Source organism: Carcharodon carcharias, chromosome 3 (assembly GCF_017639515.1).
Source record: "Carcharodon carcharias isolate sCarCar2 chromosome 3, sCarCar2.pri, whole genome shotgun sequence".
Lineage (NCBI taxonomy): Eukaryota > Metazoa > Chordata > Chondrichthyes > Lamniformes > Lamnidae > Carcharodon > Carcharodon carcharias.
The window spans coordinates 34,282,049-34,303,521 of NC_054469.1; the positions used below are offsets into that span (position 1 = coordinate 34,282,049).

General features: G+C 40.9%; 1 protein-coding gene across 5 annotated transcripts in view; it reads left to right on the plus strand.

Annotated features, from left to right (window-relative positions):
- ube3c (ubiquitin protein ligase E3C) overlaps positions 1 to 21,473 on the plus strand; it is a 169,531-nt gene that overhangs the window by 19,696 nt on the left and 128,362 nt on the right. For all 5 annotated transcript variants that reach the window (XM_041184414.1, XM_041184418.1, XM_041184415.1 and 2 more), the window contains exons 4-9: positions 2,913 to 2,987; positions 4,301 to 4,447; positions 5,112 to 5,227; positions 12,949 to 13,106; positions 16,553 to 16,715; positions 19,690 to 19,919. In XM_041184414.1, the coding sequence (XP_041040348.1) occupies positions 2,913 to 2,987; positions 4,301 to 4,447; positions 5,112 to 5,227; positions 12,949 to 13,106; positions 16,553 to 16,715; positions 19,690 to 19,919 (889 nt within the window). The remainder of the gene's footprint in view (positions 1 to 2,912; positions 2,988 to 4,300; positions 4,448 to 5,111; positions 5,228 to 12,948; positions 13,107 to 16,552; positions 16,716 to 19,689; positions 19,920 to 21,473) is intronic.

A 21,473-nucleotide genomic window follows, 5' to 3' on the forward strand; every position in this document is an offset into this window, starting at 1 on the left:
TCCCCCTCCCTTAGATTGCGCAGTGTATGCAGTTCTGCTTCCAGATCAATAATTCTTTCCGGAATTCCTCTAGCTGCTTATAATTTTTGCAGATGTGTTATGGATTGTCTTGGCGTCCAAAAGTACCCACATTCCACAGCTGCAACATACCACCTGTCCCGTCATTGTTACTTACGTTAGTTGGTTGAATTACTCACTTTAAATAGCTTAGAATAATCCCAATGTACGTCACACTTCTTTCCCCTGTGCACCAAATTCCCACATGAACCTAATTCGCTACTCACCGAGTCTACGTCTCCCTCCCGTGTAGTCAACTGTCTCCTTATGGCCCCAGACTCATTTCCTCTACCTGGTTCCCACCAGTCCAGGCTGTTTCGCTTGGGGGGTGGGCCACGTTTCCATTTTCCCTTCCGCAAGAGGCCGATGAGGAAATTTCAGAAAGATGAAGCTTGGCACGATATTCAACTGAAATTTTTTTCATGAAGTTATTATAAGAAACGAAACAACTTGCTGAACAAACATAAGGCAACGTCAAAGCAATAAATTGATATATTTTTTAAAAAGTGTAATTAAAAATGACTAGAATGTGAGAGTGTTCGTCTGTGTGTGCCACGCTCACTTCCAGTCCTGGTGCTCACTCACTCTCATTGACCCACTGTGTGAGTGGGTGAGAGTTTGTGTTGGGGTGTGGCAGTGAGAATGAGTGAGAAATCAGAGACTGGGAGAAAAGCAGACATTAACTATCTCTCACTCCCAAGCGTGCTTACTCACGCTCTTCCCCCCGCTCTGGCTACCCTTCTCTCTGTTTGGGAATTTAGACCATAAGGCACCTAGGAGTGGAAGCAGGCCATTCAGCCCATTGAGCTTTCTCCGCCATTCAATGAGATCATGGCTGACCTGATAATCCTCAACTCCACTTTCCTGCTTTTCTCCCATAACCCTTCACTCCTTTACTGATTAAAAATCTGCCTATCTCAGCCTTGAATATACTTAATGGTCCAGCCTCTACAGCCCTCTGTGGTAAAGAGTTCCACAGATTCACTACCCTCTGAGGGAAAAATTCCTCCTCATTCCTTCCTGCCTTAAATGGGTGACCCCTTAATACAAGATCATGCCCTCTAGTCCTAGACTCTCCCACAAGGGGAAACAGCCTCTCAGCATGTACCCTGTCAAGCCCCCTAAGAATCTTATTTGTTTCAATAAGGTCGCCTCTCATTTTCCTAAATTCCAATATGTACAGGCCCAACCTACTCAACCTCTCCTCATAAAATCCCCCCATCCCTGGGATCAACCTAGTGAACCTTCCGTGGCCTGCCTCCAATGCCAGTATATGTTTCCTCGGGTAAGGGGATCAAAACTGTTCACAGTATTCTAGGAGTGGTCGAACTAGTGCCTTGTATAGTTTTAGCAAGACTTCCCTATTTTTATACAACACTCCCTTTGAAATAAAGGCTAACATTCCATTTGCCTTTTTTATTACCTGCTGAACTTGTACATTAGCTTTTTGGGATTCTTTCACAAGGACTCCCAAATCCCACTGTGCTACAGCTGTCTGTAGTCTTTTTCCATTTCAATAATATTCAGCTCCTTGATTCTTCCTGCCAAAGTGCATAACCTCACATTTTCCCACATTATATTCCATCTGCCAAGTTTTTGCCCACTCACTTAACCTGTCTCTATCCCTCTGTAGACTCCTTGTGGCATCCTCACCACTTGCCTTCCCACCTATTTTTATGTCACCTGCAAACTTGGCATTAGTACATTCACTTCCCTCATCTAAGTCATTAATATATATTGTAAATTAGAGTGCAAGACATGGTAGATAAGCAATGGTGAACATTTAAAAAAAAAAGAAAATTCACATTTCTCAAATACATTCTGTTGAGAAATAAAAACTCCACAGGGAAAGTGATAGCTCCATGGCTTTCTAGAGGTTAAGATAATATTAGATTAATAGTTTTACAATGTTGTCTGAGAATTGAAAGGGTTTTAAAAATCACCCTAGGTTGAACTCGCAAGAAGTAGAAAAACAGTTAAGATGTAAAAGGAGGAGATTAGTGAAGGTAAAAGTATCTTGGAGATGGCCAGGAGAAATTATAACAAGATTATGTAAATGACAGAAATGTTATATATTTTGTGCCTGATATCACAGTAGAAAACACAAGTAAATTATTGTGAATCAAAGTTCTATTGAGAGTGAGGGCCTTAAAGTAAGTCATATCAATAAAGAAAAAGTATTTGAAAATTAATGGGACTAACAGATGACAAATCTCCTAGACCTGATGTCCAACACCCTAAGCTTTTAAATGAGGTGTTTGCAGACAAGGGCAATGCATTGGTTTTAATCTTCCAGATTCTTGTGCATCAAGGGATATGGGGATAGGGTGGAAAAGTGGAGCTAATGTAGAAATTCAGTCTTATTGAATGGCAGAGCGGGCTGGATGAATTGGATGGCTTACTCCTCCAATTTCTCACGTTCTTTATTAGAATTATCGCTCTGTTTCCTTTCCCACAATTGTCTCCTTGATGTAGCAAACAAGAAAAAGAAAGGAGAAAATAGTGCTGAGCTGTAAAACTAGGAGTTCCGAATAGATACTATGCACAAGGCACAGCCCCTGCCCCCAACCGCAGCAAAAAACTGAAAGCAGTACAATGAAGATATTTAGTATCATGTGTTTTACAGCTTTAACTAAGATGCAGATGTACATACCTGTGTGAATGGAATTTCATTCATTTGATCCAAAAGGTTTGCTGGTGATTGTGATGGTGCTACACTATGCTTTTAATGGCAGGCTGTGGTCCTGTTTATTTCAATGAAGTTAAATCTGTTGTTAAAGAATTGAACGGTGAGGAAATGTAAAGCAGCAAAGTTTATAGGACAGACTTGTTAAACTTTTATTTCTTTTCTTCAGGAAGAAAGACGAAGGCAGAGGAACGCCGTGATTATTCAGTCCTTCCTAAGAGGATATAGGGACAGAAAACAGCAAGTATGGAAGAGAAATTCATTAAAATAAAATTGCAGAGTTTTTGATTAGACTTGAAACTAATAAGGGGATGCGTCGAGAGCATTTATTAATTTTCATAGTGGTACTGCTAAGTACATTTTCATTGGGTTTGTGAGGTTGAACAAGAAAAAAAGTGTTTAGTTCATTTAGAATTTTTCTTGGAATGAAGCATTTTTACAGTAAAAATTATGCTGTTATAGTAAATAGTGTTTAAAAGTCATCTGACACAAAAACAAAATATTGTGGATGCTTGAAATCTGAAATAAAAACCAAAAATACTGGTAATACTCAGCAGGCCTGACAGCATCAGCGGAGAGAGAAAAAGAGTCAATGTTTTAGATCTGTGACCTTTCACCAGAACCTTTCATTGAGTTCTGATGAGATATCATAGGCCTGAAACATTTTCTCTCCTCTCCAAAGTAGCTGCCAGACCTGCTGATTATTTCCAGCCTTTTTGTTTCTTTTATTTGACTCATCTTTTTCTGTTTAAATTGAAGTTTGATGCAATAAGCAGCATTTTTATTGTAGGACTTGGCATCCCTCTGTCAGGTTTTGCAGTGCTTTTTTAAAAAAGAACAAGTTTGGAGAGTTGAAACAAAAACAAAACGTGCTGGAAAAACTCAGCTCTGACAGCATCTTTGCAGAGAAAGACAGAGTTAACATTTTGAGTCCGTATGACTCTTCAGAACTAAAGAAAGATAAAAATATGGTGAAATGTATACAGTTTAAGGGGGGAGGGGTGGAACAGATGAAGCTGGATAGATAAAGGGCCAGTAATAGGTGGAGGCAAAGGAGAGATTGCAAAAGATGTCATAAACAAAAGAGGTGCTGATGGTGGTGACACTGGCTAAATGAGGTGCCAATGGTGACATTTAAGAATATAAAGCAGTATGAGCAGGGCCAGATGGCCCTGGTAGGGGTGGGGTATATATTTCACCATATTTTTACTTTTTAGTTCTGAAGAAGAGTCATACAGACTCAATGTTAACTCCTGTCTTTCTCTCCACAGATGCTGTCAGACTTATTGAGTTTTTCCAGCACTTTTTGATTTTGTTTCAGATTTCCAGTATCTGCAGTATTTTGCCTTTAAGTTTGGAGAGTTAACTTTTTTAATGGTTTTAAATAATGTCACCAATTTTAGTGAAGAATTTGTATCTGGGTGTGGTATGATCTTTGGATGTTGGAAAGAGGGGAATGTATTGGATATCGATCAAATATACTGTTTCATCTGATGCATAAATAATCCCTTTTTTTTTAGAAAAATTGAATTTTAATTTTCTTATTTCCTTTTACAGCATATGATTCAACGAAGTGAATTTGATCATTGTGTCTCCTTAGCCCAACCAGGAGGAACTTTTTCTATCAGTGATGCACATAATTTGACTCTTTTAATAAGAAAACTCCTATTTTTTTACAAACAAAATGAAGATTTGGATAGATTGGTAAGAGAAGAAATTTGCCATTGCAATTGGTTTCTTGATTCTTCAGTTCCAAATGTATGGAGCAGAACTTGATTCCCAGTCAAAAATGGAAGTTCTGCATTAACTGTTTTAGATACTTGTTCATGGCTATGTCATCCCCCTTTCTGACTGCTCATTGGAAGATCAGTGGGACAATGCTGTAGCTCTGCAGAAGTGAAGTTTACTACATCAAATGATCATGGCATTCCTTTTCACTGAACAGTTTAAACATGTTAAAGTTATTTTAAATCAGAAGGAATTTAGCACCTTTGGGTCACCAAATGTGGGAACCTTTTCCTAAATTGAAATTCTCCCCTTGTTTATAAAAATATTATTTATGAAGAATATGTGATTCTCCTTTGTCAAGCTTTGTACTTTGAATCAGTGGGAACAGTGCTGGCGAAGGGTAGAAGATTGATTCATTCATTCATAACATCGCTTATCCATGTTCTTGACCAACAGTTTCATTGGTTTCCTTACCTATTGATTTGTTGAGCTGTCAATCATCTTTGCGTTTGCTGGCTTTAAATGAGGCTGACATAATAGTAATGGGTATTGAATGTTAAATATCAAGGTAAGACTGGTGTTTTTATAAATTGTTCCATGCAAGCTATAAATTAACTTGAATTTCCCCTCTCTCTTTCAGACATGGATGTGTCAAAATTTGGTTAAGCATAGTGCTCAGTATGTGCAGCAGCTAGCTGATTCTAACAAACAAATATGTTTATATCAAATAAAACGTTTATTGGGTTTATCTTGCAGGTAAGCAGTTTTTATGGCATACTCAGACTGTTGTATGTGCTCTGAATGACATTAGAATTAGGAGCTTGGGTGACCTTTATAATGGGATGCACTCAAAGAACACTTGGGTGAATTTGAGCTTTGTGTATCAGCAAACATGCTAAATTGTTAGTTTTCTGTTGCTTGCCAATTTAATAGAAACTTTAACATCTAAAGTAGCAGACGAAGGGATTTTATATGAACATGCTGAGTGTTTGTGTGTCACTGTTACAGAGCAGTTTTGCATTACTGCTGTACTGGCTAGTTTGCACTTGTCATTACTGTGCTGCAGGCAATCACAGTGAAATACCAGTGGGGACCAGAACTTTGTGCTGCAACCCTTTCCTTACTGTGATTGCTTCCTTTGTAATTTAAGTCAGCTGTTTATTTATAGAATAAGCATAAGTTGCTGTATTGCTGTGAAACGTTGCATTTAAAAAAAAATGCTGCTCTTGTGCTCTCAAGGAGTGCTATCCTTGCTGTGCATTTTCCTACAGTCAAAAAGACGACAATGTCCAATAGCCAGGCCTTTGCTGATCCCACTGGGTACTTGTTGATTGGGATAGGGCAGTCGTGATCTCAGTTCAGGAAGGCTTAGCTTTGCTATTTGGTGCTCCCCGTGCTCTTTGATTTTTTTTTTTGTTGACAAAAATGAATAACCGCTCCCCCTACAATAACGGCTACCTGATGGCAAAGCCATGATCTGGAACTTGATTGTGTTGTGTCATTATTTCAGAAGCACCATGTTGACCTACATTATGGGGATTTCAATAGGACATTTCAAACCTGTGACCTCCACCATCTAGAAGGTGTATATTCCTGCTTATTCCTTCGGCTTCAACGAGAGGCGATGGTGCAGTGGTATTATCAATGGTCTAGTGACCCAGAGTAATCCAGAGACCGAGGTAATGCCCTGGGGATCGGGTTTGAATCCCACCATGGCAGAAAGTGGAATTTGAATCCAATAAAAATGATGACCATGAAACCATTGTCATTTGTCGTAAAAATCCATCTGGTTCACTCGTGTTCTTTAGGGAAGGAAATCTGCCGTTCTTACCTGGTCTGACCTACATGTGATGCCAGATCCACAGTGATGCGGTTAACTCATAAATGCCCTTTGAAATGGCTTAGCAAGCCACTTAGTTGTATCAAACGGAATGAAGCCTATAAGGAATGAAAGTGGATGTACCACTGGGCATTAACTTAGGCATTGAAAACGATAAGGGCACACTTAGCCCTGTCGACCCTGCAGAGTCATCCCAACTAATGCCTGATGGCTTGTGCCAAAACTGGGAGAGCTGTCTCACAGACTATCAGACAACAGCCTGACATAGTCATACGTACGGAATCGTACCTTACAGATTATATCCCTGACATCACCACCACCATCACTGGGTGTGCCCTGTCCCACTTGCTGGACAGACCCAGCAGAGGTAGTAGCATAGTGGTCTAGAGTTGGGAGGGAGTTGCCCTGGGAGTCCTTAACATTGACTCTGGACCCCATGATGTTTCATGGCATCAGGCCAAACATGGGCAAGGAAACCTCCTGCAGATTACAACATGCTGTTCCCCTGTCAGCTGATGGGTCAGTACTCCATGTTGAACACCACTTGGCAGAAGCACTGAGGGTAGCAAAGGTGTAGATTGTACTCTGGGTGGGGACTTGGATGTCCATCACCAAGAGTGACTCCGTAGCACCACTGCTGGCCGAGTGCTAAAGGACATAGCTGCTAGATTGTGTCTGCAGCAAGTGGTGAGGGAACTAATGAGGGAAAAACATACTTGTCCTCATCCTCGCCAGTCTGCCTGCTGCAGATTGATCTGTCTGAGACAGCATTGTTAGGAGTGACCACTGCACTGTCCTTGTGGAGACGAAGTCCCGTCTTCACATTGAGGATACCCTCCATTGTGTTGTGTGGCGCTAAATGAGATAGATTTCCAACAGATCTAGCAGCTTGAGACTAGGCATCTGAGGCCCTGTGGGCCATCAGCAACAGCAGCAGCATTGTACTCAACCATAATTTGTAACCTAATAGTCTGGCATATCCGCTACTTTGCCATTACCATCAAGCCAGAGCATCAACCCTGGTTCCATGAAGAGTGCAGGAGGGCATGCCAGGAGCAACACCAGGCATACCTAAAAATGAGATGCCAACCTAGTGAAGCTACAACTCAGGACTACTTGCGTGCCAAACAGCATATGCAGCAGGCGACACACAGAGCTAAATGATTCCACAATCATTGGATCAGATCTAAGCTCTGCTGACCTGTCACATCCAGTAGTGAATGGTGGTGAACAATTAGACAAGTAACTGGAGGAGGAGTCTCCACGAATATCCTGATCCTCGATGATGGGGGTGCCCAGCACTTCAGTGCATAGGATGGGGCTGATGCATTTGCAACAAGCTTCAGCCAGCAGTGCCAAATGGCTGATCCACCTCGGCTTCTTCCGGAGGTCCCCAGCATCACAGATGCCAGCCTTCAGCGAATTTGATTCACCGGATGTGATATCAAGAAAAGACCGAAGACACTGGATACTGCAAAAGCTATAGGCCCTGAAATATTCCGGCAATAGTACTGAAGATTTGTGCTTCAGAACCTGCTGCGCCCCTAGCCAGACTGTTCCACTACAGCTACAACACTGGCATCAACCCACCCCATCAGTTTGCTTTCGATTATCAATAAAGTGATGGAAGGGGTCATCAACAGTACTATCAAGCAGCACTTGCTTAAAAATAACCTGCTCACTGATGCCCAGTTTGGGTTCAGCCGTGATCACTCAGCTCCTAACCTCATTACAGTCTTGGTTCAAACATGGACAAAAGGGCCGAACCCCCGAGGTGAGGTGAGAGTGACTGCCCTGGACATCAAGTAGCATTTGGCCGCGTGTGTCATCAATGATCCCTAGCAAAACTGGAGTCAATGGGAATCGGGGAAAACTCTCCACTGGTTGGAGTCATACCAAGCACAAAGGAAGATGGTTGTGGTTGTTGGAGGTCAGTCATCAGTTCCAGGACATCACTGCAGGGTAGTGTGCTAGGCCCAACCATCTTCAACTGCTTCATCAATGACCTTCCTTCCATGATAAAGTTAGAAGTGGGGTTGTTGGCTGATGATGCCCATTTGCGACTTCTCAGATATTGAAGCAGCACATGTCCAAATGCAGCAAGACCCCTGGACAATATCCAGGCTTGGGCTGACAAGTGGCAAGTAATATTCACTTCACACAAGTGTCAGGCAATGACCATCCAAAACAAAAGAGAATCTAACCATTGCCCCTAGAACTAGGAGTTACTGTTTAAAGATAAGGGGACAGCCGTTTAAAACGAAGATAAGGCAACATTTTTTGAAGGTCTCGAGTCTTTGGAATTCTCTTCCTGAAAAGGCGGTGGAAGCAGAGTGTTTGAATATTTTTAACCCAAAGGTGGATAGATTCTTGATAAGCAAGGGTATGGGGATATCAGAGGGTAAGTGGAATGCAGATTTGAGGTTACTTTCAGATCAGCCATGATCTTACTAAATGGCAGAGCAGGCTCGAGGGGCCAAATAGCCTACTCCTGTTCCTGCTCCTTGTTCAAATGACATTCAATGGCATTACCATCGCTGAATCCCCCACTATCAACACCCTGGGGGTTAACATTGACCAGAAACTGAACTGGACTAGCCATATAAATACTGTGGCTACATGAGCAGTCAGGGGCTAGGAATCCTGCAACGAGTAACTCATCCCCTGACTCCTCAAAGCTTTCTTACTATCTTCAGGGCACAAGTCAGGAGTGTGATGGAAGACTCTCCGCTTGCCTGGACCAGTGCAGCTCCAACAACATTCAAGAAGCTTCACACCATCCAGGGCATAATAGCCACTTGATTGGCACCCCTTCCACAAATATTCACCCCCTCCACCACTGACGCACAGTGGCAGCAGTGTGTACCATCTACAAGGTGGACTGCAGGAATTTGCTAAACCTCCTTAGACAGCACCTTCAAAACCCGAGGCCGCTACCACCTAGAAGGACAAGAGCAGCAGATGCTTGGGAACACCAACACCTGGAAGTTACCCTCCAAGTCACACACCATCCTGACTTGTCATTGTTTCACTGTCACTGGGTCAAAGTCTTGGAACTCCTTCCATAACAGCACTGTGAGTGTACCTGCACCACATGGAGTGGTTGAAGAAGGCAGCTCACCATCACCATCTCAAGGGCAATTAGTGGTGCTGGCCTTGCCATTGTGCCCACATCCCATGAATGAATTTAAAAAATCCCTGTCCAGGAAGGCAGATCTCATGGAGGCTGGTGATGCCAATTTGGAGCCTTGATAGCTCATGTGACATGATTTCCCTGTTCTTTCTGGGTGGTCACTCGAGAGTATTTGTTTTAACATTGAAGTTACAACATTTAGAGTTTCAGTTCTTTGACCACAAAGGTGGTGACCCTGCTGGGCATTCTTGCTCAACCAGGCAAAGGTGGGCCAACCAATTTCTTCGGGCAACTTTTCTAGTCCCCTCTCCATTTGGTGAGCAGATGGTATCCTGAAGAGGACTGCTCAGTCACAGATGCTGCTGCTCAAAGACACCTCTCTCTCAACACAGTTGTCCAATGGCCTTCATGCATCTGTTGCCTGTGTGTATATTCTTGATGAGGGACTGCCAGGTTTACAACCCTCTCCTCATCACTGGTCCTCCATTGTTGCAGAACATGGCTGATGGACCCTGGTAGTAGCCTGTGCTTGACTTTATTTAATGTGGAGATCTTGGGTGCCATCATGGAACACGACCGTGACAGGTCGGTGGCAAGATGTCGATGGCATGTCAAACCACAATGACCGGGACCTCCCATTCTGCTGCACCTTTCTTCCACCTTCACAGTCGGTGAGATGCAGTGTTCCTTCGTCTGTTCTGCCTTGAGGACTTTTTGGACCTTGCCTTGTCAGGCACCTTTCCCCAACCTTGTTGCCATGGGTGGCTCTACTATGAGCAAGGAGCTCCAGGCAGCATTGCTCAAGGGATTGTCAGAATGCACAAGACTCTTCATCATGCCCAGGTGGCAATCCACAGATAAAACCATGTAGAAGAACAAGGACAGCAGCTGCATAGAGCACCACCACCTCCAAGCTCCTCCCGAGCCACACGCCATCCTGAATTGGAACCATAGTGCAGCTGCTTTTCTGTTGCTGGGTCAAAATCCTGGAGTTCTCTCCTTTACAGCTATGTGGATGTACCAACACCATGTGGACTGCAATGATTCAAGAAGATGGCTAGCCACCACAAGCTTAAACAATATAGGCTGAGCAATAAATGCTGACCTTGCCATTGATGCCACATCCTAAGAATGAAAAATCATGAACTTGATATACTGCTTTTTATTCCTGTTAACTCAGACGACTTGCTTGCTTTATTACTGGCATTATGTTGCCTTAATTTTTCCAGTTCTTAAATATCATCACCCAAAGTTGTCAAAATGGTTTGATGGGAATGGTGGGAGGAGAAATAGAGGAAAGGGATGATTATAAATGTTGCTCAAAGCTTTTAATTTAGATAGGTTAAGGCACTACCCAATGCACCACTAATTCATTACCTGACCTGAATGTTCCAGGTCATGCAAATTTGTGCCTCCTGCATTCAAGGTGAAAACTTCAGTCAGGGATTCCTTCTCCTGTCTCCTAGCTTGCATTGCCTTTTGTAATGTGATTGTGTGGTGACATGAAGATCAAACTCTCCATGGTTTGAATAGCTCGTTTATACACAGCTATCCAGGTTCACACTTGAAGAAAAGCTGCTGAGACAAAGGACTGTTAGTGCCTGGGGAGCAATGCCCCAGCAAAGAGTCAATGTCATACGTTGAAAATCTGTTTTACAAGTTAAATGATCATATTATTTCTTTTTTTTAGCATGTTTTTTGGTGATCAAAAGCTTATGATGCTGAAAATAAATGGCCATTAATAATGCAGATATTTATAATTAATTCAAATTAATATGTTGAAGAAAATAATAATACTAAAGTAACAGATCCTGAGGGCCAGTTAACTTTCATTCCATGCTCTTAAAGGCAGTAGGTGAGAACCTTGCAGTTACCATAACTATGATCTTCAGAGTTGCCTTGATTTGGGGACTGTTCCTTTAGATAGGAAAACCAGGGATTCAGAGACCAGTTAGCCTAACAATTTTTGTCAGGAAGTTGCAAGAATGTATAATTAAGGATAGGGTGACCAAACACTTTGAAAATATTCAGCTGATGAGAGAGAGCAAGCATGGATTTGTAAAGGATAGGCCATGCTTGATAAATATTTTGGACTGGTGAATAAAATAGTGGACTGGAATGTTCATGGATGGTTTTTATATGGACTTCCAGATCACCTTTGACAAAGTCAAAGCTAACGTTGCAGCTCATGGAATTAAAGGCAAATTATTGATTCGATTGGAGGGTTAACTGAGTCCCAGGACACAGTAGGCATAATGGACAGGCGCTTGAATTAGTGGAATGTGAGTAGTGGTGTCCCATAGGGATGTGGGTTGGGTCCTCAAATATTCAATGTATTTATTGACAACTTAAATGATGGAATAGAGAGCTGCATATCCAAGTTTGCTAATGCCAGGAAGACAGGAGATGTTGTAAGTAGTGCAGTTGAAAGCAGAAAGATATATTACTAGATTAAGTGAATGGGCAAAACTATGTAAAATTTCAATATAGGCAAGTGCGAGCTCAGCTACTTGGTTCTAAAAAAAGAGATAGATCAGAGTACTTTTGAAATGGTGAAAATGAGTAGCAGTGTAGGTCCAAAGAGACTTGGGGTCCAGGGACATAGATCATTAAAATGTCCAGAACAGGTAAAGAAATAAATAAATAAGGCAATGCAACTCTGATGTTTATATCTAGGAGGTGAGGATACAAAAGTTAGTAGCTATGTTCCAGCAATGCAAAGCCCTGGTTAGAAGACCTGAAGCATTGTGATTGGCTCGCGGCAACACACCTTAGGAAGGATATGTTGGCTTTGGAGGGAGTTTCATGTAAATTTTATACTAAGAATTATTTGGACTCCAGGCTAATGCCTAAGAGAAGAGAGTGCATAAACTAACACTGTATTCCCTGAAATTTAGAATTTTGAGGGATTATTTGTTCAGTTTTCCAGACTTTAAGGGCAGCTGATAGGGTAGATAGAGAGATACTAATTATGCTGATTGGAAGCCTAGGACTGAAAAGCATATCCTAAAAGTTATAACCAGACCTTTCAGGAGTGAAGTTGGGAAACACTACTACATGGAGATGATAGAGGTTTGGAACTATTCCACAAATTGGAGTTGATGGTGCATTAATTAAATTTAAATCTGAGTGATAGATCACATTACTTAATCTAGTAATATATCTTCTTTCATCTGCACTACTTACAATACCACCTGTCTTTGTGTCATTAGCAAACTTGGATATGCGACACTCTATCCCATCATTTAAGTTGTCAATAAATATATTGAATATTTGAAGACCCAACCCACATCCCTACTCACATTAATCCAATGTATAAGGGCCAAGGTGGCTATATGGAGTTAGGATTTAGGTCATTTGTGATCTCATTGAATGGTGAAGTAGGTTTAAGGGGTTATATGGCCTACTCCTGTTTCTGTTATGTCAACATCACGTATTTTAAGAACTATTTTATTTGTTACTTCATTTTTTTTTCAAGTAACAAACTTATTTTTGGCTTCATAGGTTACTGAAGAGCTGTGACAATGAAAGTTTGAATGTTACTGTGCCTTTGAGAATGCTGGAGACCTTTTCCTCAGAAAAAACATATTTGCCCGTTGTACAGGATGCTAACATTGTAGCATCATTGGTTGAGCAAATTTTGCACTACATGGTTCAGAAAGGTTAGTGGACTTCTAATAACACAATTAAAATATTTTGGGAGTGCTTTAAAAGATGTGTACAGTATTGGTCTCCTTATTTAAGGAAGGATGTAAATGCATTGGAAGCAGTTTGGAGAAAGGTTACTAGACGAGTACCTGGAATGGGTGGGTTGTCTCATGGGGAAAGGCTGGACAGGCTAAGCTTGTCTCTGCTGGAGTGTAGAAGAATAAGAGGCAACTTGGTTGAAACATATAAGATCCTGAGCGGACTTGACAGAGTGGATGTGGAGAGGATCTCTCCTCTTGTGGAGGAATCTAGACCAAGGATGACACAAAGATTGGCCATGTGGTTAACAGTAAGGTCGAGTGTCTTGGGCTACAGGAAGATATAGACGGGATGGTCAAATGGGCAGATAAGTGGCAGATGGAATTTAACCCTGAAAAGTGTGAGGTGATACACTTTGGAAGGAATCATTTGACAAGGAAGTATTCAATGAACGACATGGCACTAGGAAGTTCTGAGGATCAAAGGGACCTTAGTGTGCGTGTCCATAGATCTCTGAAGGCAGAGGGGCATGTTAGTGGGATGGTGAAAAAGTCACATGGGACACTTGCCTTTATCAATTGAGGCATAGATTACAAAATTAGGGAGGTCATGTTGGAGTTGTATAGAACCTTGGTGAGGTCGCAGCTGGACTACTGTGTGCAGTTCTGGTCGCCACATAGGAAGGATGTGATTGCACTGGAGGGGGTGCAGAGGAGATTCACCAAGATGTTGCCTGGGCTGAAACATTTAAATTATGAAGAGAGGTTGGATAGACTTGGGTTGTTTTTGTTGGAGCAGAGAAGACTGAGGGCGACCTGATCGCGGCGTACAAGATTGAGGGGCATGGATAGGGAGCAGCTGTTCCCCTTAGCTGAAGGGTCAGTCACAAGGGGGCATAAGTTCAAGGTGAGGGACAGGAGGTTTAGGGGGGTTGTGAGGAAAAACTTTTTTACCCAGGGGGTGGTGAGGGTCTGGAATGCACTGCCTGGGAGGGTGGTGGAGGTGGGCTGCCTCACATCCTTTAAAAAGTACCTGGATGAGCACTTGGCACATCATAACATTCAAGGCTAAGGCCAAGTGCTGTTAAATGGGATTAGGTAGGTAGGTCAGGTGTTTCTCACGTGTCGGTGCAGACTTGATGGGTCGAAGGGCCTCTTCTGCTCTATGATTCTGTGAAGGGGCCATTGAAAATAAGGGGTCGCCCCTTTAAGACCGAGATGAGGAGAAATTTTTTCCGAGGGTTGCGAGTCTTTGGAACCCTTCCTCAAAAGGCAGGGAGGCAGAATCGATGAACATTTTTAAGGCAGAGTTCGATAGATTCCTGATAAGGGGATGAAAGGTTATTGCGGTACGACAGGAATGTGGAGTTGAGGTTAAAATCAGATCAGCCATGATCTTATTGAATGGTGGAGCAGGCTCAAAGGGCCAAGTGGGCCTACTCCTCCTAGTTTGTGTGTTCATATGTTTGATAAACCGGTATCCTCTTAAATGCTTGGTTTCAATGTTAAGAATGATTCTAACTTAACTCCACTACCAACCCTATTGTGCTATTTTGGATTTTGATATTTATGCATAGAATACAATTATCTGCTTAATGCTAGAGATTTTTTTGTTGCTGTGACCATTTGAATACAATCTGGAGTGGTATGAATTCTGTCTATAATTTATCTTTATGCATGTCTATCTGATTTACATAACACTGTATAAGGCACACAGAGATAATGTGCCTTTTTTTTTAAAAACACTCACAATTATGCCAGATTTGATGTACAAGCGTGCTTCTCCAAAACTGGCTTTCAGTTATATAAATTAGGTCACATTTATTCTTGATAATTAGAAATCAGAAGTTTACAATAATGAATATTCAGTGTGCTTCAGTGTGCACTTGAAATGTAACTTTGAGTTTCCTGTATAATTCTTATTATGTTTACCAAACAATTATTTTTTGAAAAGGTTACTTTCAACACTATACATAAATCCCTATTGGCAAAATTGATGCAAAAATGCTTCAACTGCCCATTATTTTCCTTATGTTCTTTACATATTGAACCGTTAATCAAAAATGCCTGAAGATCAGGCTTGAATGGATACCCAAATGGACGTAAACTGTCCATCATGCCCTATTGCATCAATATATGTGAAGAGCCCCATTTATCCTATTTGCCTAAACATTTTAGGGTAGATTTTATGAAAGTACACTCCTGGTGTTGAGTTTCATGTTCATTTTGGAAAAGGAGCCAATTAATTTTGTTAGGTTGAAAATCCTTGAGGATCTGCCTATCCCTGTGCTTAAAATCCTGGTGTGCCCCTTGGTGAGTAAAATTCCAATTCTGGGAGCACTAATTCATAAAAATGTGGTCTTGTATATTTTTGGTGATTCTTGTTTCTTCATCACATTTACCAAAACACAAAATTCAATTTCAAATTTTCAATTTTAATCTAATTTGTAAATTTACTTTCTTGCTATAATTTTCACCCCACCTTTAGAATTGATAATAACCAAAATTGACAGGTGTGAACAAGAAGACATAGTCCAATTGTGACCTTTTGGGTTTCTTGGAACAGAGTTTTTGTTTATTGAAACTGTTTGTAATTAAAGTTAAACAGTTGAATCTGATTGTACTTTTGTGATGGTGATTTTGAAATGGTTTGGAATGTTCTCCTAGATATTTTATGAATAAAGTATATTTTTCAAAAAAAAGTGAGTGTGGGCACATAGAGACTAAATCTAAAGTTGCTGAGGCAGAATAATGGCTCATTTTTTCATAGTGTATGCAAATGTGAGATAATAGGCTTGCTGTCATCTATAGCATTGTTTGTTTTTCCTGGGCTACATTTAGTGCATTGAACTCTCAGGTTCCATTTAGTCCCAGCCAACAATAGGCTTGGAATTGGGAAGGTCATGCTTCAAAAATCAAGACAGTAAACTTCTTTCTTGGAGAAGTTTAAAGTTACATTGCATCTCTTCGTAAAGAATCTTGGATAAAAATGTCCATTTGATATTTCTTGTGTTAAGTGAGCTGAGTATAATAGAATGACTATGAGTGAAAGATTAATAGATCGTGCAATAGAACCTGAAGACAAGCGTACCATGTAATACATGTATTGTTGATAGTAGGTTTCTTGGGAAATAAAGCATTCTTTAATTGAATAGTATTCGTGTATTGCTTGAAAAAAGAGACATGCTATCAAAGCTTTTTGTTTTGCAGTCATCAGGACAGCTCACAAGAAATTACCAACAGTAAAAGGGAAACAACAATTTATGCTGCATGAGAGGAGAATGCTGGTTGCAAATGAAACGCTTTGATAGCATGTCTTTTTTTCAGCAATACTGAAGTTCTGTATTACCAAATGAATATTTGAACAATATTTGTTTTTTTTTCCCCCAGACCTGTTGACTGGTTCTTCTATTTTGTTGCAGGTTACTACAAATCACTTTACATGTTAATTAATCATAGGCTTCCATCAAGTTTAGAATATTCCGATGTTTCACGTATTTCACGTGTTCCGCTTGCAATGACATTGTTGGAGAATTTCCTGAAACCACTGCACTTTCAATACGTCTCCTGCCCAGAAGGTTCAAGGTAACAGCAAGTTCGAATATTGAAATTTCAAATAAGAATGAGAGCTTGATGAATACAGGAGACAATTTTTAATGTATTTTCATACTATGTTGGAGGTGCTTGCCATAGTGCATTATGTTGGTGCTATCGTGTAGTGTACCATGGTATATAGGTTGCTGATGATTTTTTAAAAAATCTTAATCATATGTAGAGCATTTCCTTTCTCAGTTACGGTAACGGGTGGAGCGCTGAAGCCAAACTGTGCGCTTTGCTGTGGGGGTTATTATTGATAACAGTTCATTTTCATTTATTTTATTTATCTGTAATAGTAGTTTAAAATAACTTGATGGATATTTATAACTTGATTATATTATAAGCCAGTGCATAACGTTTGGCTATAATAAAGCTCTTGATTTGAAGAAAGTGACTTGCATCACCCCCACCACCCACCCACCCACTCCCTATCCATGGCCTGGATTAATGTGGTGCCCGATAGATCTTGCTGATTGGTCCTAAGTCAATGTGAGAGTTAGCTGGGGAAGTTCTAATGCTCATTAGAATTAATCCTTGAATCTCTAGGGAGGCAAAATCAGTCAGTAAAAATGGAACAGGTAGGACAAAAGAGACAAATATATTATCAGAATATCCACCATACTTCTGTTCCACATCTTGCATGTTTCTGGTGGGTGAGGTGGTGCAGGGGGTGTGGAAGCCAGTTGTTTCCAGCATGACAAGACAAGAAATTTCCCTGGAAGTGAAAAACAGCGATAACAGTGTAGTCTTGTGGTCCTAATATGACAGCCAGTTTATGCCTAGCATGTATAACGTTGTACCAGACTCCTACCCTTTTTAAAGCAGCATGTCTTTTGACTTGCCATGCATGATGCCACAGAGGTCAGCTCATCTGAATGTTATACAAAACTCATATTTGTTCATGGCGCTAATGTTATCAAAGACATTCTTGGGCACACCAGACGCTGAGCGCAGACTTTTGTGTTCTGCCGTCGTGTTGTGTTTGAGGGATTCTCCCTCACCCTTTTTCATATATTTGGGGAAAAAATTATCATAGTATTTTCTTAATCATAAGTAGTCTGCAAGGATTTGGAGCTACTGAGTGAGCAAGTAACCCACCAGGTGATGAGGACAAATGATAAAGCAGTCAAACTACATTGCAGCTCCAACATTTGATTTTAAAGTAGTTTAGCAGAACTTGGCTATTTTTGTTTAAAATTAATCTGACATTTCTCCTAAAGACAGTAATTGATGAGTGGGGATCCCTAGTGTGCTTTTATGATACAGGGGCTTATATTAGTTGGGTTTTTCAGATGAATGAAATTTAGCTTTTATTAGTGCTTCGGTTATTTTTGAGAAGTATTATCAGATTAAAATCGGATGCAATTAGAGCACTGTTCCATCTATGATAAGGCAGAATCAGTGGGGTGGAATCTTAGCAGATTTAAATTTTTTCAGGTATCAGGGCCAAGTTCAAGTACTGACCCTGCTAGTGTTGGCTGGGCACACGGTATTGTGACCTTAAGGGAGTTGGCTAATTAAGAGACCGCTTCCGCATTTGCTGCCCAATTGTGGGTGGTCAGGTGCCTGAGGTGGAAGGCCTAAAAAAAAGCTTGCAGCCCCTCTTGGAGAGGTTGTGCTGCTGAGGTAGGTAAGGGTCTACAAGGGCAGCTCAAAATGGAGGTGCTCTCTGAAGCATACTGAAAATCTAAAACGAAAGAATGCATATCTGGAGGGAAACCCCTCCACACGATTGCTAGTTGCTGCAGTTGTGGTGTTCTTCACAGTTGCTCCGATTGGGATCAGGAGGATGCAGCGAAGGCTCCTGAGCCTGCTGCTGGGACACTGTTCCCAAGTTGCTGCCGGGCCTTTCCCATGTCAGGAAGATGCTGGCAAGTTTTGGAAATGGGCCTGAAGTAGGACCTTAAATGCCCTAATCAGCTGGCTGCCTCAAGTAAGATTGCATGAAGGCAGGGAATGTATCGGGAAGCCAACCTGATGTGCAACTTTTTAAAAAAAAAAGTTAACAGCCTCTTGCCAACCCCTCCCTACTTGAAAAGCCATTTCCGCTGTCTCGCAGATTTTGCCCAGTGTTGTGCAATGTAAAATACTTTGGTTTCAGAGGCAGCATTTTAACCAAAAGTTTTTACAAGTGAAATAGAACTATAGAAAGTTTAGTGCACTGAGGAACCCATTTGACACATTTTGTGGTTGTGCTAGCTCTATATTAGAGCAATCCAAAGATAATTCCAGTGTTTCATAGTCACTTGACATTTAAAAAAAATTTAGTTGTGACTTTCAAATTTTTCATCCCAAAGGAAGAGTGAGTTAGCAATTTTAAATCTAAAACCAGGAGCCTTTCTCAAAGGGGCACAGTTTCACAGTCAATCCTCCAATACTTTGCCCCAGCAGGCAGACTTTTGTCAGTTGAGAGTCTAAACAGTGAGAGTTGAAGAGCCTATTTACCACTGGGGCCATCGCAATCAAATCGGCCCCATTTCACAACTGGTATCCACGCAAAGACATAGGTTAAGGAGAACTTCAGGAGAAAAGCTTCAGGGAGAAATTTCCCCAATGACCCTTGTGGGTATGGAGATCTGACGTCACGTAGACCAGCAACCTTCCTTGTTTGGCTCATTTTTACATACAAGTTCAATTTCTTCGTTGAACCATAGGATAGGTTAGGAGGATAAAAGTATGAGTATTTTTCTGTTAAAATGAAAGTGAAATACTGTGGATGCTTGAGATCTGAAATAAAAACAAAGTGCTAGAAAAACTCAGATCTGCTAGCATCTGTGGAGAGAGAAACAGTTAACATTTGGACTCTAAAATTACTTACCTTTGGAACACTTTTGTTGCTGTAGTTTTCAAAAAAGTAGATACTGTATAATTTGTCATTTTTGCAATTTGTCGTCAATGTGGTGAATATTATCTGGCAAACTTGGTTGTAATTTCTAAAATTTGAATCTATTTATCTATGCAGGCATCAGGTTTTTGGTGCATTGGCAAAAGAATTTTTCACTGCACCATTCACAGACCAGATCTACAACTTCCTTGTTCCAGCACTGTCTGCAAGAATTTCCTTTCCTTATATACCTTTCTTGAGTGCACTGTTAACACCGAACACAACCTCTTCAGTCGGGCTCACTTTTACTAGAGATATGGCACCTTGGCTTTTGTTCTTTGTCCTTGCTGTTGGAGAATCACAGATAGGTATGTTATTTTTCCATTGCTGGTTTGTATAATGCATTGAAGAAGTATGTTGCAGTTATTTTATACTGTAATCTACTTGAGTGACTAGTGATGACTGGCAGCAAACAAAATTTTTTATATTTATGCTCCAAGTATGATTCGCCTCTGGCCATGGCCTCGAGATCTATGTTGTCTTCAAATCGCAAAAATTAAATGCAGTTTTTAAAAAAAATTTTTTTGTTTTGCTCTTCACATATTTGAAATGATTGAATCAGGACCAAGATATTATCCAAGTGACATTCATACTGCATTTCACTTCTGTGATTGTGCTTTTGTTTAGCAGAGTAGGGGTACCTGATGATGCCATTATTTTGTGACCTATGTAAAAAGTTAGATACAGTCTTATGAGCAACTTGTTCTTGACTAAATGATTGTTTCTTCAAATTTTTAAGCATAATTTTGCCATCTCACCATTGTGTACCTATTTTCCACTAGCTCAGTATTACCGCAATATTGCTATTTATTTAATAGTCATAGAGGTCTACAGCACTTGGCCCATCGAGTCTGTGCTGGGCAAACAAGTACCTAACTATTCTAAAATAAAAGCAAAAAACTGCGGATGCTGGAAATCCAAAACAAAAATAAAAATACTTGGAAAAACTCAGCAGGTCTGGCAGCATCTGCGGAGAGGAGCACAGTTAATGTTTGGAGTCTGCATGACTCTTCAACAGAACTAAGTAAAAATCGAAAAGAGGTGAAATATAAGCTGGTTTAATGAGGGGGGGGTTATGTCGAGCTGGATAGAAGGTCAGTGATAGGTGGAGATAGCCAAAAGATGTCATAGACAAAAGGACAAAGAAGTGTTGAAGGTGGTGATATTATCTAAAGAATGTGCTAATTAAGGGTAGAAAGCAGGAAAAGTAAGGTACAGATAGCTCCAGTGGGGGTGGAGTGGGGTGAAGGAATTGAAATAGGCTAAAAGGTAGAGATAAAACAATGGATGGAAATACATTTAAAAATAATAGAAATAGATGGGCAAAGAAAAATCTATATAAGTTATTGGGGGGAAAAAAAGGGGGGGGGATCGGAAAGGGGTTGGGGATGGTGGAGAGAGTTCATGATCTAAAATTGTTGAACTCAATATTCAGTCCGGAAGGCGGTAAAGTGTCTAGTCGGAAGATTATCCTAACTATTCTAATCCCATTTTCCAGCACTAGGCCCAAAGCCTTGTATGCCATGGCATTGCAAGTGTACATTCAAACACTTCTTAAATATTATGAGGGTTTCTGTCTCCCACCCTATCAGGCAGTGAGTTCCAGATTCCCACCACCCTCTGGGTGAAAAAATTCTTCCTCACATCCCCTCTAAACCTCCTGCCCCTTAAATCTATGCCCACTCGTTATTGATCCCTCCACCAAGGGGAAAAGTTCCTTCCTATCTACCCTATCTATGCCCCTCATAATTTTATACACCTCAATCATGTACCCCCTCAATCTCCACTGCTCCAGTGAAAATAACCCTAATCTATCCAATCTCTCTCATAACTAAAACTCTCCATCCCAGGCAACGTCCTGG